The following is a 12,503-nucleotide window of genomic DNA, read 5'->3' on the forward strand; positions in this document are numbered from 1 at the left end:
GACGGGGAAAGGGAACCCCAAGCGCGGTGCTGGCCTCGCCTCGGCCAGCTGGGGGCCAGGGGTGTTAGGGGTTCGGGGTGGGGGCACGAACACAGCACAGGGTGAGGCAGGCCCCTCCTGAGGGGCGTGGGGGAGGGGTCCCTGCCTCATCCTCAGCCTCCGGAATGAGGCAGCTGGAGGCGTGAGCCCCACAGCTTTTTCTCTTGAGCCTGCTGCCTGTGGTTTGACAAAGGTTACGGTGAAGAGAAGAGTGTGAGAGACCCCCGTCCTGATGGTGGTGAAACACATGCCTCAAATTCAGATTTTCTTGTGTTCTTTCCACTTCAACAGCCCTTGATATGGAGTTTACTGGTTTGCATTCAACTTCCCTACAAAACAACGAGCCCAGGTAAAGCTGTTGGACTAGAAATGAGAGGGAGACGTATTGCTCTAGCCCTGTGAGAGCAACCTGGGCATAGCAGCCCTTCTTGTGTCCACTCTCCCCAATTCTGGTTTTGTTCCCAGCCTGTTTGACTCCCCTGCAGAGCGGTACGTGAAGGCCAGGCAGAGTGTTCAGCACTTCACTCTGGTTCAGCTCGGTAAGTGCGGCTCTGACACGGAAAGTGATCTCCCGAGGTTGTACAGGTAACTGGCGTTTTGCTAACAGGTGCGTCCTGCAGGTGGCTATGGCCTTAATTCTCTCTTTCCAGAGACGTTTGCTTGTTGGGTCCCCCCCCTCGATGTTTAACACTATCAGCTTTTTAATAAATAAAGTCAGGTGGGCTATATCGTTTTTATGGTCTAAAGTTGACCATGTTTGAAGGTCACAGTTAAAAATACAAGGCTTTTGCATCAGAGGATGCAAGCAAGAAGCGTATGACGGCAGCTCCTGTTCAAAGCTGTGTCATTTGATACAGTGCACTATGAGGAAAATGAAGGCTGCTATTTTTGTTATTCCTAAAATAACAAATCGGCATGAGAAAGGGTCCGTGGAGGAGAGCTATTGACAGTTAAGAACCAGTAAGGAGTCAAGAAGCCAGCTTGAAAACAGTTTGAAATATTGTTCAAAATCTCTGGGTATGTAAGATCTTCATGTGCCTTTTAGGGATTAACAGAAGAAAAAAAAACCCAAGAAGTAAAACCCACATTTCAGTCCTCTGTGGTGCCCAGCTTGTTCCAAACATTATTGTAGTGTAGTTGGACCCACAGACTCATCTGTGCGTGCACAGTCAGAGACTCATCACCATCTCACCTCTTGCCATTGCTCAGTCTATTTGTTGTTTAATTCAGATTTGACTCATTTTCCCACATAGCAGTGAAAGCTTGTCCTGTTCAGCTCTCAGGAATCCAGGGAGTGGCCTGGCAGTTGCTGCTAGGATTGGCACAGTGACATTCCTGAATGGAAAGCATGTATTTCTTGAGGGGCTCCCCACATCCCTCATCTCATTTGCAGGCTATCAGTAGACATCCAGCTAAATGCTGCCATCTCAACAGAGGTTTCTTTCTTGCAGGGCTGGCAATATTCTCAAAAGAAAATTCAAACAAGTAAGTAAAAAAGCAGTTTTCTGTTACGATGAGCATAGCGCAGTAAAGATTTTATACATAATTCCCTTTGGGCGGAGTTATTTCTTGTAATTATCTTCTAGAGATATTTTTCTTTTCATTTTAGGTATGTGGTGCATTCATACAACTTTTTTCTCTTTCCCTCAACACTGGGAATAAAGGATGTCGAATTCACCCTCTCTGCATCTAGTATTCAGTTCCTGTCTCATTATGGCTTTGACTACAACAAGGTATGTAATCTCTGCCAGAAATGCAGAACAGAGGAAATCTGTGCAACTGCAGAAGAAATCAGATTAGTATCCCTAAATGTTAATGTTTCTGGGGTAAATAGCATTTTCCTAAAGTATGAATGCATCATGCAGTTTGTTATCAACAGGGGTAGTGAGTGCTGTTTTTTCTGAACTAATGTAAAGGCAATAACCACATCCTTGGCAGCATAAGACAGATTCTCCTGCCTCAAAAAAAAAACCCCAAAACCTTATCTTTGGTGTGCTAAGGATTTGCCAAACAAACCCTGATGGGTGTCTTTACTATCCATGAAGGTGCAGAAGTATCAGTTTACTAGCATCTTATATATTGCCACAATTCCCATAAAATTCAGACTCTGTCATCCCATAAGAGTACTGTTTTGCAATTCTGGGCAGGAACCATCTTATTAAAGGAAAAGGAAAAGTAAAAGAAGAGCATAAAAATTGAATATGGTTGACAAATATCCTTTTCTTTCCTCCGTACCTATTGGATTGGCTACAGTTTGTTTGTCCTGACCAATCTGCTAATTCTCTAATGTGCGGTGAGGAAATCCAGGGGAATGTAACCGAGCTGGCATTTTCTCTCCCCTTAGTTCCTCAAAGATGGAATCCCGTACATGAATGAGGTACAGGAGAAGATCCTTAGGCAGCGCCTCTTAGCAGGTACCTGGAAAGTCTGCAGGTAAGCACTTCTCAGAGAGGTGTCTCCTCAGTACTGTGCTCATGGCTCAGCTTCACTCAGATCACATTTTGTAGGAATACTGAAACCTGTCGGGCTGAACACCTTGCTGCCAGCTGTTCCAGCATGCCATGGTGTCTGAAGGAAGATTGAGATCACAGGATATTATGTGGAGAATTGGGTGCATGTTGGGAAATGAAATTTTTGCATTCCTACAGCAAGGCACAAGGCTTCACCTGTAAAGAGCATTTCTCACACTGCCTCTTTTGCCTCATTCAGCACCAGTAATGCAGACAGGGATGTCCTGAAGAAAGCTATTGATGAAGTGACCACTTGGATAGCTGCAGCTAAAGAAGAGGATACTATGATTCTGCAGGATCTGAATGGTATGAAACAGTGCCTCTCTTAGGTGCCTGTGGGCTCTGAATGGCTTCATCATTTCTTGTGAACCACTGGGGCTATAGCTGTCCTTTCTTCTGTTAAATTGCTCTATTGAGAGGGAAGGCACCAGTGCCCATTCTGCCTTTACAACTCTTTTCCCCATTTTATACTTCACCTCCTGCCAGGAGTTCATCTCTGGGCTCTTCTGCTATGCTCTGTTGGGGTGATGGGTCCTTCTGAAGCAGATGTGGATGTCTGGATGCTTGGAGCATGCTTTGTTGTAATTAACTTCCAGATTGTGCTTCTTCTGAGCAGCCACTGGAGAAGTTACTCTGTAGTTACTCTGAATCAGGATAACGTTTTACATTTTTTAAATCCTGGGTGACTTGGTTTTTTGTTTATTTTCCTCCCCTCCTTTCAGAGTTGAGTCCCTCTCGTTGGAGCAACAGGGAGCCCCATAGAGACACATATATGCCAGTGGGGATAAACAGATCACTTACCCCTGTGTTAGGTTTTGGGAGCACTATAGCAGAGGAACTTCTGTGCTGACTTGAAGAACAGGGAATAGTTGCAGGGAATAATTTTTAGGTTTACTCACAGAACCCAAAATGTAGTCTTCTCGGTCAGGGAATATAATATAGAAAAGGTTAGGAAGAACAGAGTATTCAAGGCTTTGTCTGTTTTTTTGCAGAGTATGCAATAGGAGGGGTGGAGACTGCTGTGCTTTTTATCTGCTTTGTCAGCTAGATATGATACTGATATTTTAATAGAGTCTGGTCCTGGTGAGCACCTGTGATAAGAAAGACATTTGTTTAAGTAAGCAAGAAGACTGATTTGAGTGTCTCTTTTAGTGCTGTTCAGAAGAGGACTGGGTTAGTTCCTTGTCAGCTGTGGGGGAAAATGCATTGGTACCCTTTGTGTGCTTGGCTTCTGGGTCTGTTGCTCTGAAACTGAAACTGTCTCAAACCAGAGAGTGTCTTTTTCAGAGTAGTAGCCTTCCTCCCTCTTCAGTTAGTCTTTTCCTTTCCTCCATGTCCTTACAAAAGCTCATTTGCCTGAAATTTTCACTGTGATTTTTGGGGTTTTTTTTGTATGTGTTTTGTTTATTTCTGTGGGTTTGTGGTTGTTGGTGTTTTCTTGGGGTTTTTGTGTGTGTGTGTCTATGTTTTTTGTTTGATTTGTTTTCTTTCAGTCATTGTGTGTGGTAATGTACCAGGATCATATGTTGAGGAATATTTTCTATATGTTGGGGGAGAGACATGTCAGTCTGTCTGTCTAGAGGAATGGTGTGTTTTCCTTAATGGGCTTGTCTGCACCTCTGAAGCTTGTACTGTCTTTTTTTTTGTGTGTCATAGGCTATCATATGATTGATGTTCAGCTGGTTCTGAGGCAGGCTCTTGAAAATGTTTGGACAGAGCCTCTTGGAGACAAGAAGGTGAGATGGAAATGTAGACCTTTTGAAAAGAGGATTTCTCTCTGGGCAGATGGGACTGGCATTCTTGCAGGGACTCTGAAATGTTGCTTGTACTTTTAATGATAGGGTCAAGGAGCAGAAGAAGACAATGACAAAGAAAATGTTGATTGTGGGATCCTAAGAAAAGGAGTACAGAAAACTGAGCAACTCTGGTTTCTGTTTGTCCCGTAACCCCAAAATCCTTTTAAATGGAAGTGCTTGTCCTTGGAGCATGTCTGGAGGCACCCTCTCTGTGTCTTCAGACTTTATTAAGTCCCTCCTTCAATACCTCCACAAAATGTACGGTTTTAGCATTTTCTGTGGTTTTCCTTTGCTGACTTCTGCCATGAAGTTGCTTTGAAGACTTTTACTCTGTGGTTGGCTGTTTTGCTATTCACTACTGGTATTTTACATTCAGTACAATATTTTCTGTAAGAAAACTATGGTTGTAGACTTCTCAAACTATGGGTTATGGGTATGATATCAGTCAGTTGCATAGAATTAGCTTACAGAAATCTTTTTTTTGCATCAGTCCTGCTTTGGTCTGATAACCAATGCCCCCAGAATGTCAGATTTACCCAGCCTTCTCATCTGAAGCATTGCCTTTGGTGACTCTGCTTGTATAATTGCTGTTTGTTTCTGGGATTTTGGTACCATCAACTTACCATATCAACTTACATATGAACTTACCATCAAGTTAAATTGAATTAGGTTAATGTGTGCTCAGAAAAGCTCTTTGGTAGGAATTGTCCTCTTAAGTAGAGAAGCACAATTAAGACTCACTTTGAGCCAGCCTGTTTATTTACCGGAGCACTCATCTCCATATAAAAGTGAGACAGTCCCAAGGTCCCAGGGGATGCACTTTTTCTGTCCTTCAGTGCTTGAAGCTGAACTTGACCTCAGCATTACTGACCCCCAGTAAGCAATGTACATACAACTAACATGGGAGGCTGAGATGCTCAGTGACTGTTCTTTTCAGGTAATGGTGAAAAAAGTGAGTCCAGAGCATCGTCAGCTTCTGGAGAACTCTTCTTATGACCGCTGTCAGAAAAAGCTCATTCTCCTGTCCGCCCGGGGCTTCACCAACCTCTTCCAAATACTTGTTAAAGTCAAGAAGGTAAAATGCCTTAACCCTACTCTCATTTTTGATCTCTTTTTAATTTTGCTGTGTTAAATGCAATATTAAAAACCCTAGTATTACATTTTGAGCCACCATCTAAGAAAGCTGAGCAGACTCTTGCCTTTTGGGCAAGCTGTGCTTTTCAGCATGCGTCAGACGAGTTTGTTGCACCATGTGGACCATTGGTCTGACTTGTGTGGAAATTCTTATGTTCTGTATGCAGCTTATCAAATGGATTTCAACTTTAGAGGACTATGGGTGATGTGCAGCAAAGACTGTCCCTGCCCTTGTGAGTGAGCATATAAATCTGAAGGCTGGAACCTTGTTCAGCTGAACCCTGAACCCACTTAGCTCCACTGAAAATACAATGCTGCTGAGACAATACCCTCTCAGGGAGTCCACAAGTCTGATTTCCTGAAGGCAGTAGTCCTCCTGTGAGCCTTGCAGCCTGAATGACTCCTGTGTGAGTGTGTGAGGATGTTGTCTGCTGGAGGAAAGGGTTGCAGCTGTTGAGTGTGCCTGTGTTTACCTCTGAGCTCTCTTCAGAAATATGCTCCAATGGGCTGTTATGTTTATATTCCTCCCGTAGCCCCTGGTGGGACACAACATGCTTATGGACCTTATGCACCTTCACGACAAGTTCTACAGGCCCCTCCCAGGTACTGCTGTGTGTAGCTGCTGTCCTGGGCTGCTGCCTTTGCACTGGGGGTGGAACAGGAGGTGCAGTGGCACCTGCAGGGCTTAGCCAGCAGCAGGGCTAGTTGCCTCTTCTGAGTTCTAAATGCTGGAGAGAGCATCATTGCCAGCTGTCACTTCTCTTTCCTATTACTTTGTGGTTGCATTGGATTTTCCCCAGTTTCCTGATGCCTTTCTCCACATGTGCTTTGCTTTCAGAAAGCTATGAGGAGTTTAAAAGGAACATTCACAACCTGTTTCCTGTCATCATAGACACCAAGACTGTAACAAAATCTGTGCAGAAGGTGAGATGCACAGAATTTTTTGTTTGAAGTTTTAACTTGTGTTTCACCCAAGAGAGAGGATATCTTTCCTCAGTGCCCTGTGATAACAGAACTGCAAACAGTTCTCAGTGTTGCCTTGAGAAGTTCTACTTTTAGATCTCATTTAACAAATTAGCAGTGTAAGTAATTGAATTTACCATAAGGTCTGTCGTGGTTGGTTTTCTAATACATTCTTCTTTTATAGAAATGTCTCTTTCCTCGAGTATCTAATCTTGTGGAGGCATATGCAGTTTTGTGCAGGTAAGTGGTGGCCAATAGAGCTTTCAGCAATCCCTGTGTCTTCTTTGGAAAGGTATTTCACAGTCAGCCATTTCCCATGTTCATACTTTCCCTCCTCTCAAATGCTTTTCAATTGGATCCTTGTCTTTCTAAATTTAAGAGCAAAGGATTTGCACATCTTTCTTACAAAGAAATTGTGTAGTAAATGATTTGTTCTGAGTCACTTCTCTCACTGAATAGCCATTATTTCATTGGCCACAAATTTGGGTCACATACAACTGTACACTCAGCTTGAGAATTATGTTGCTTGTGCCATATTCTGAAATGAGTAAGATGCAGTTCTTGGTGAAAATACATCCTAATTTCAAATGCCTGTCCTAAGAGAGGGCTGCACTGAGCTCAAAGCAGTAACTAAAGACAATGTTCAAATGGAGCACATGAGCAGATGTTGTACCTCATGAGCATAGTCATGATGTGGTAGGAGACTTATTATTTCACACATCTTTTGTGAATTAATTTCTTGGCATGTCAATTTTGCTAAGGAAAGGAAAATTTTGCCTGTTTCCCATTACCCTCTAGTCCCAAGAAGGAGTTGCAAAATTAATATTTTTAAAAAACAGTACTGAGGCTTTGTTTATTAGAAATTTCAGACTGCATATTCTGCTTGATTGTTCTTTGTTTTATTTCAGTCTTTCCAGGGATATCTGTTTAACCTCCAGGGTTCCCCATTCAAATAGAACCATCTAGTACATCTTTCCCTGCAGTTTTAGTTCTGCTCACTTTTCTTTTTCGTATGCAATTAGAACAAATTTGCTTCTTACAAGTTTTGAGTGAGGGAAGAGACTAAGAAAGAAAGGATTTAGGAGTTAGTTTTCAGGAAGAAAACTTAGATATTACTCAAGTAAGTATTTTGGCCTTTTCCTGGAGGCCTACCAAAGTTCACTTTAAAGTCTCCAGTAGCTTTTTTCTGAAATGAAGCTACAGGTCACTAGAGAAGAGTAACTTTTCTCTAACATACTGAGAAAAGACAAAAATATCACACATCCACTTGTCTTTGGCAGCAACCTGAATCCCAAAGGTCCACCGTGCCCTGTTATAGCTCTTGCAAGTGGCTGCTCAAGATACGGTATGTTCTTAAGCAAATCTTCAGAGTCAGATCAAAAGAGGTTTGGTGTACTCCCTGGGTGACCACATATAAAGCATGAGGGAATGCCAGTGGGTCTGCTGAATTTGCCCAGAGCTGCTGATACACATTTTTATCCGGACCCAGAGCCTGGGCTGCCAGGTTCTGCATGTCCCTGGTAGCTGCTGAGGGAAATGCAGGGCAGGTTTGCCTCGTGCTGCTGGTACACACAGCATTCACACTTTGTTGGGCTGAACTGAACCTGACTTGGGCTGTGAAGTCAGGAGCCCTTGGAAGGTGCAAGGGGAGGTTGGAAACAGCTGTCTTGAAGGGAAGGTAGAAGGAACTAATGGCAAAGTAGCAGGAGCTCGGTGGCTGGTGTGTAGGGTTAAGTGATGCCTGTGCAGGAGGTTGTGTCCAGGACCATGGTGTAATACTGGCTGTGAAGCAGATGTTTTCTGGCTTCTCCTGGCAGCATCATGTCCTGCAGCACAGGGCCTCCTGTGTTTGAAATGGTTCCCATACCACCAGTAACATAGACGACACAGTTTGGTTTAGACTTTCATAAAAGTTAAATTTTTTCAATGTGCATCTTGCTAAGCTTTTCAGGCATTCATGTAACTTCTGCTTCTTTTTCTGTGTTTTAAAATGCATGTTAGAAGCACAGACTTTTTACTAAGTGTAAAGTTTTCAGGGTGAGGAAGGAAACAGAGTTGAGGGGAAGGGGAAAATAACCTTCAGAACAGTGGATCTCATGAATTAGGATTCTGCAGCGTAGTAGTTTTCATAGCATGCTAGATGTGTTTACTTCTTCCTGATTTTGTTGGACACAGCTGAGAAGAAATTTCCTCATGAGGCAGGCTATGATGCATTTCTCTGTGGTTCAGGTAAAATCCTTCTTCAAAACTCCTTCAGAGTTTGTGTTGGGATTTGGCAATCTTTTCCTTCTCTCTAGATCTATTTGATGCTAAGAAATATTTGTTTATATACTGTCTGTTGCTCTTAGTAACTTAGCTGCACTTCAATGCATTTTTGCTTTCTATGTATTTAGCTGTGTTTCTCTAGCTTTCTTCTAATGCCACCTCATTATTCCTTTCTCTAGTTCTTCTGATGTCAGCTCATTTGCTACTGTGCAGATCCACAGAGTGAGTAATGTTTAAGTGTTGACTGAAAATTGCATTACAAGAGATGTTTTTCCTATGGAAAACAGTCTTCTGTTTGCTCTGTCTGACTTTTTGTTTCTCAGACTGGTCTTGCTTTTGGACAAAAGAAAGTGTTATTGGAAATGTCATGTCCTAATTTGATTTTTATTTTATAAATCTGAAAGTAGTATTTATGTCAAAGTTTTATGTCAAAGCTGACATTTTAAAAATGAAATCAGGGGCCATGTGATGGCTCAGAGGTTGGGAAATGACATTGTGACTTCTTTATTCTTGAACAAGCTCTCTCAAGTTCAGTTCACTTGGGTAAGGGTCAAATAATTTTCCATTAGTTTCCATTTTTGAATTCTCTGTGAATCAGTGCCTTCAGTTAAGTTCCCTTCCCTTTTCTTGCAGCTTTTTGACTTCTGTAGGAAGATACTAAGATCTGAAATATCTATTCTGTCAGTAGTTGAAGAGCTTGAACTGTGTAGCAGCGCAGTACTGGAGAAACAAAACTTTGTTCTCTTTTGTTTTCTGATGCAGTGGTGCGGTGGAGGCTGAGCCTTCTTTCTCGCAGTACCTCGCCGTGTTGGCTGAGCACGTGAACAAAGTGAATTTCATCCGAGGTGGTGTTTCAAGCATTGTGCGTATGAATTGCAGGTCTGTGACCTGTTGGTGGGGTGCATAGGTCAGTAGCCTGCTTGACAGCTTCCTTAGAGGAGAGGAATCCACTGGTGCTGGGGCCCACCTTGGCAGAAATTGTCATTGTACACATGATGCAGTGGACCCTTTGAAATGGCCAATGAGTTGAATTTCTGCTTTGCACTATGTATTTATGCTGTTATTCTGTAAGATGGCATTAGCCAGTTTACATTACTGTTTCTCAGGTAGTTTCTCTGTGGAAGTCGTGACAGTTTGCTTTTATGACAATATTTAGATGAATCTTGGAGCAAAAAAGAAAAAAATTACACCAACAGCAGTATTGTACAATCTGTTATTTATTTATCATGTTCTACATATTTTCTGATTATATTAATAGTGGCTCTATAGTATTTCCAAATTCAGACATGTCTCAATACTGTACATTTTCCAGAATTTTTCTGGGGAAGATTCTCCTTGCCGCCATCCCCCTGCCTTGGTTGTTCACGTCCGAGGCTGGCCAGGGCTGACCGAGGGACAGATTTACCAAGAGTTTAAGGCTCATTGTCGCTTTGATGTCAGACGGCTTTCAAAGAACCAGTTCATTCTGCTCTCCAATAAATACAAGAAGTAAGTGATCAGAAAGTCTTAACTTTGAGTCCTCACTTCCTCTGATCCAGGCCTTTGTCCCACCCTCTCTCTGCTGTGACAGCTCTTGGATAGAAGTTGCTGCCCTGAGCTGTGGGGTGCTGTAAGCAGCCTGCGGGCTGAGCTCAAGCCGTGCTTTCCCTGCAGGGTCAGGCACGTCCTGCGGGATTACAGGCACCACCCTCACCTGCAGGTCTCCGTCTATCGCCACTGGAGGCACTCGCCGAGCGTGAACTGCCTGCTGCAGTGAGTTGTGGGGGCGGGGGAAGCGTTCCTTTCAGGTCCGAGGCCCTGGCACAGCAGCAGCCTGCCTCGTGTTTGCAGTGTCCTCCTGCCAGCCCTCGGAGGAGCAGGGCACTCGGGAGCGGGTGCTGGGTGGCTGCTCGTGAGCTTTCAGCCCTGGATGACTGGACTTCAACCTTGCTCGTGGCTAACCCAGGAATGTTACCCCGAGGATAGCACGAAACTATGGATGTGCTGTCACGGCAGGGAGGTGGTAATCTTAATGAGCTGTAGCACCAGCTCTAATAAGCTTGGTGAGAGGGAGGCAGAATCTCAGGAGTGGGATGGATGTGGGTTTTTTTCTACAGCTGAGTTGAAAGCTTAGCAGTGGGAGAGAATTCCAGATTCAAAGTGCACTCCTCTTGTGAGGTGGTGGCAGTGATGCTCACGAAGGGTGAATTTCTGCCTTGACATGGTTTGAAAAAGAATCTAAGCTCTAAATAAACCAAAAATTAAGCTGTACATAGAAGTAGCCTAACAGCATTTTATTGTTCTTGTCTCTTAGGATCTCTGGTATTGTGGCACTGTGGTCTCTCTTGGCCTTTGTGCTTGGAGGAGCTCGCAGCTGTTGACTCTAAAGGACTACTGCAGAGATGAGATGTGAGGAACACTGATCTTATTTCTTGTGTTTGTCTGTTTTGTTTTGTTTCCTTAATAAAATGAGAATTAAAACAACAAACAGAAAAAAACCCCAAAAATTAATACTGTTTGAATTGTTTTCTTGAAAATCTTTTTTAAAGGGGGTGTGTTGCTTTGCAATTTGTGGTATTTTGTAATCTGCTCAAAGCATCATCTCCTCCTGAAGGGGGAGATGATTGTTTCAATGCCTAATTTTCTTTGGTCCTGTGTAGGTTCTTCACAGCTATTCGTACCCTCAGTTTGTTGCCAGTGCCAGTGCTTGCTGCATCAAACACGTTTCTGATAAAGTTCAGGAAGTTATGAAATAAAAGATGCTATTTTTAGCTTCAGTTGTAAAGCAGGGGAAATGTCACTGTTTACCAAAGGAAAACGGGCAGAGTTGATGGAGAAACCACTCTTGGGGCTCATGACAGATTCTGGGGAATATTAAATAATTTGCAGTGCTGTCAGTGCAGTATCATGCACTGGTATTTTCAGTGGCAGTGTAGCTGAGGTTTGACACACATAAGTGGGATTTATTAGGTTCCAATTTGTGGAGCATACAGAGGTCAGGTGAGTCAGTGCACATTTCTGTTTGCTTCTAGTGCTCAGCATGTGAGCAGTCCTTTGTCCAAAGCAGCATGAGACATGCTCTGTGGATCAGTTTCTCTTGATAGAGCTGGAGTATTTGTCAATTTTTTTTATTAATCTCCTCTTCTTAAAAAACCTGTTGATCCAGGGTTTCTGTATAATGGTTCTTAGATGTCATTAGTCAGACTTAATTGGATGGGGCCCATGCTCACCCACTAGGCAGAATGTGCCTTTAATTGACTGTAACGTGGGAGTTGCTGCAGGGGGCCTTAAGGCAGCAGCACAGCCCTGCGGTGTGCCTGAGGATCACGTGCTCCCTGCTGCTCTTGAGGGGAGGAGGGCAGCACATCTTCACGTGTGGTTCTTGAGTTCTGCACAGCTGTGGTTTACAGCTCTTGTTTCATAAACAAGCTCCTACAAGACAAGTAACAGACTTCTTGATGACCTTTTTTATAACCCTTTGGTGATGGGGTTCTCTGTGTTCCTTCGAGTACCAGTGTGTCTCCCTGCTTATTCTGTAATGTTAGTTTGTCTTCTAGCGTCATTAGACACCCCCCTTGTGTCAAGGAGAGCACAGGCTCTTTGTGTTGTGTAGGTTTAGGAAGATTTCCACTGGGTGTTACATACAGTAGCATGTGTTTTCACATAAAAGCACTCTTCTTGGGAAACATAATACTCTTGTTCTCTGAGGTCTGGATTCAGCTAGCTGTTTGAATGTGGGAAGACAAAGCCTCACTTGCATCTAATCTTTACAGTCTAAGCATCATGAAGATAGAGATGCTGTTACCTGTGAGAAGCC

The 12,503-nt window shown here is 43.3% G+C and overlaps 1 protein-coding gene across 3 annotated transcripts; it reads left to right on the plus strand.

The window, feature by feature from the left end:
* Positions 1-335: 335 nt before the first annotated feature.
* Positions 336-11,197, plus strand: PNLDC1 (PARN like, ribonuclease domain containing 1). Of its 3 annotated transcripts, none has more exons than XR_004082229.1 (18): positions 336-388; positions 505-578; positions 1,491-1,524; positions 1,649-1,772; positions 2,384-2,472; positions 2,749-2,855; positions 4,206-4,285; positions 5,283-5,420; positions 6,013-6,082; positions 6,318-6,403; positions 6,627-6,682; positions 7,723-7,787; positions 8,618-8,671; positions 8,887-8,929; positions 9,470-9,552; positions 10,020-10,195; positions 10,361-10,459; positions 11,001-11,197. XR_004082229.1 is itself a non-coding variant. In XM_005425648.2 (18 exons), the coding sequence occupies exons 1-18, from the start codon at positions 339-341 to the stop codon at positions 11,065-11,067; spliced, it is 1,512 nt and encodes a 503-aa protein (XP_005425705.1). In that variant the 5' UTR covers positions 336-338; the 3' UTR covers positions 11,068-11,197. The 3 variants fall into 3 exon arrangements, 2 of the variants coding, with proteins under 2 accessions (XP_005425705.1, XP_030916710.1); XM_005425648.2 differs by having other exon boundaries at positions 9,470-9,569; XM_031060850.1 differs by lacking the exon at positions 8,618-8,671 and having other exon boundaries at positions 9,470-9,569.
* The last annotated feature ends 1,306 nt before the right edge of the window (positions 11,198-12,503 follow it).

Source organism: Geospiza fortis, unplaced genomic scaffold (genome assembly GCF_000277835.1).
Source record: "Geospiza fortis unplaced genomic scaffold, GeoFor_1.0 scaffold217, whole genome shotgun sequence".
NCBI lineage: Eukaryota > Metazoa > Chordata > Aves > Passeriformes > Thraupidae > Geospiza > Geospiza fortis.